Source organism: Felis catus, chromosome A1 (assembly GCF_018350175.1).
Source record: "Felis catus isolate Fca126 chromosome A1, F.catus_Fca126_mat1.0, whole genome shotgun sequence".
Classification (NCBI taxonomy): Eukaryota; Metazoa; Chordata; class Mammalia; order Carnivora; family Felidae; genus Felis; species Felis catus.
The window spans coordinates 85373219-85376482 of NC_058368.1; the positions used below are offsets into that span (position 1 = coordinate 85373219).

The window sequence follows — 3264 nt, forward strand, 5'->3', positions numbered from 1 at the left end:
TCCTTCAAAAGTAAAGGCTCCACTAAGGCAAAACCTTCCTTGGCCATTTCTTTACCATTATGTCCCAGGGGAATTCAGGCTGAAGCAGGGGATTGGCTAGATAGAGTCCTTGAACATATTTGTGGAATTAATGAATGAAATAGTAGGCAGGATTACTAGAGGTCTTCTAAATATTGGATGAATAAAAGAAATTTTGGGGGCACCTGGGTTTCTCAGTGGATTAAGCATCTGACTCTTGATTTCAGATCAGGTCATGATCTCACAGTTCTTGAGATGGAGCCCTCCCACCCCCGTCAGGCTCTGTGGTGACAGTACACAGCTTACCTGGGATTATCTTTCCCTCTCTCTCTCTCTCTCTTCCCCTCCCCAACTCTCAAAATGAATAAACAAACAAAATAGAAATATTGACCTCTCTTCCCTTCTTTTCCTTTCCCTTTCCTTCCTTTTTTTCCCTCTCTCCCTGCTTGCTTGTATGCTTGCTTCCTTTGTCTCTTTGTTTCTTTCTTCCTTCTCTCTCTGTCTCTCTTTGTTTTGTCTTTCTCTCGTCCTCCCCTCTCCACCTGTCTCTCTGCCTCCACCTATGCCTCCCTCCCTCTGTCTTCCTCCTTCCCTTCCTTCCTTCCTTTCACAGAATTTTATTAAACACAAATAATATGTAAAGTCTAAGTTACTGTAGATAAATCTTTGGCACTTCAAAATTCTTTCTTTGTTCTTTCACTAGGAGATGATTTAAGTCAATGATCATTATATACCTTCATTCATTTATTCCAATGAATATATTTTATTAAATAGGTGCAGGCTGAATGTGGGGCTTTAACTCATGACCCTGAGATAAAGACCTGAGCTGAAATCAAGAGTCAGATGCGTAACCCACTGAACCACCCACAAGTCCCATTCCACAAACATTTAAAAGCACCAATAGCACCAGGAACTGAATTTATAAGGCCAATCTCCTAACAATGTTTAAAAGATGTATAACATGCTGCATTCATGAGGAATATTACTGAAAATCTGAAAGGAATGTTTGAAATCATCATGTCCTGGAACTATACAATTAGATTCTCATTAGAAGATGAAAGAACAGGGGCTCCTGGGTGGCTCAGTTGGTTAAGTGGCCGTGTTCAGCTCAGGTCATGATCTCGTGGTCTGTGAGTTCAAGCCCCGCATCAGGCTCTGTGCTGACAGCTCAGAGCCTGGAGCCTGTTTCAGATTCTGTGTCTCCCTCTCTCTGACCCTCCCATGTTCATGCTCTGTCTCTCTCTGCCTCAAAAATAAATAAACGTTAAAAAAAAAAAGAAGATGAAAGAACATGTCAAAGGACAAAATTCCCCCCAAAACGATTTGATAGAGGCAATTTATTTTCTGAGCAGTTGTTGGCAAGGGGCCATGAAAAAACTTTCATTATGGCTTGTTGAATTTAACATAGTGCCAAGGGTGACATTCAAGTTTGAAGTCTCTGAACCTTTCATTCATGTATTCCCAAACTTAATCTATGGCATGTTCTGTGCTAATTTTCCTTACCTAATAAAGAAACTGCCCTTCACTTTTCCTCCATAGATATCACACTTTTTTCTCATGAGTTTTCTAACAGCCTCTTTGAATTCTTGATTCCTCAAGCTGTAGATAATAGGGTTCAGAAGTGGGGTGACCACAGTGTAGAAGACAGAAATAATCTTGTTGATTTCAGGTGACAGGTGGTCATTGGGGCGAACATACATGGAGATCATGGTGCCATAGTAGATAGTGACAACAGCCAAATGGGAGCCACATGTGGAAAAGGTCTTCATCCGGCCAGAGCCTGAAGGAATTCTCAATATGGTGGACACAATGAAAACATAGGATACAAGTGTGAGAAAAAAGCAAATGCACAACACTGCAATTGACAGAATAAAGATGACCATCCTGGTGATATACACACTGGAACATGAGAGCTGCATGAGGGGAGGGAGGTCACAGAAGAAATGATTGATCTGGTTAGGCCCACAGAAATCCAACTTGGAAATCATTAGGGAGGGCAGAAGCCCTGTGCCAACACCTGTCAACCAGGAGATTGCCACTAACTTGGTGCAGATCTCAGGACTCATCAAGGAAGAGTACTGGAGTGGGCTGTAGATGGCCAGATATCGGTCATAGGCCATCATGGCCAGAAGAAAACACTCAGTAGCTCCAAAGAACACAAAGAAGTAAAGCTGTGTCATACAGGTGGAGAAGGAGATGACTTGTCCATGGGAGAACAGGTTGGCTAGGAGAAGGGGCACAATAGTGAATGTATAGCAGATCTCCAGAAAGGAGAGGTGTTTGAGAAATATGTACATAGGCAAGCGGAGTCGCTGGTCCTGGCTCACCACTGTAATAATGACAACATTTCCTGTTACTGTGAGAAAGTAGATGAACAAGAAGACGGCAAAGAGTAGTGTCTGCCATTCAAGAAGGTTCTGGAATCCTAAAAGCTGAAACTCAGTGACACTGGACACATTTAGAGGCTTCATTACCTGTGGAAGGGAAAATATTTTGAAAAACCACTTTACACAAATCATGCAAATATTTGCAGCTATTGATGTTTAGAGTTTCAGAGACGATTAAAAGTAGTTCAGAACTTTATATACAACACTTTGTTGGGAAAAATGCATAATTTCATCTTGATTTTATGCAAAAATATTTTTCATATTACAAGCTGAATGTGGATGTTAGATCTTGGAAAGAACCTCAGCAAATTCCATGCATTGTGTTTTCTGAAATTTAGAAGTCTCTGGTCCAAAGATTAAAAAACATAAAAACAATAATAACAAAACTACAATAACAAAACAAAATGAAAAAAATCTCTGATGGACATCAAACTTGGAAACTAAGAATAGCAACAACAACATTTTTTTAAAGCAGGTACATATGGAAGCAATGGTTTTCTTTTCTCACCTATGGGTTTTGTCTGATAAAGAAGTCAGACAAAGCATATCTCCTATGACATCTTGAGGAAATTTATCCATTCTCCTCACAAAGAGTATTTGTGGATGCTTTGCTCTCTCTGTCTCTCTCTGTCTCTCTGTGTGCACGTGCATGTGTGTGTGTGTGTGTGTGTGTGTGCATGTGTGTGTAAAGCTTTGTGCTGAGCTAACCTGTATGTCCACTGTTGTCCTTTCTTGCCCAGGTGGATACAATGCTCAGCCACTGTAATCACTCTTTGTTATATACATTTAACGTGTCACTTTTCTTTACTTTCCTTTTCTTCACTGTCAGAGCTAGTCCTGGTTAAAGGCAACATCCACC

General features: G+C 40.7%; 1 protein-coding gene across 1 annotated transcript; it reads right to left on the reverse strand.

Annotated features, from left to right (window-relative positions):
- Positions 1-1517: 1517 nt before the first annotated feature.
- On the reverse strand, positions 1518-2489 carry LOC101088904 (olfactory receptor 11L1). The gene has a single exon (XM_003980591.2). It carries the CDS (start codon positions 2487-2489, stop codon positions 1518-1520), a length of 972 nt encoding a protein of 323 aa, XP_003980640.2.
- Positions 2490-3264: the final 775 nt, after the last annotated feature.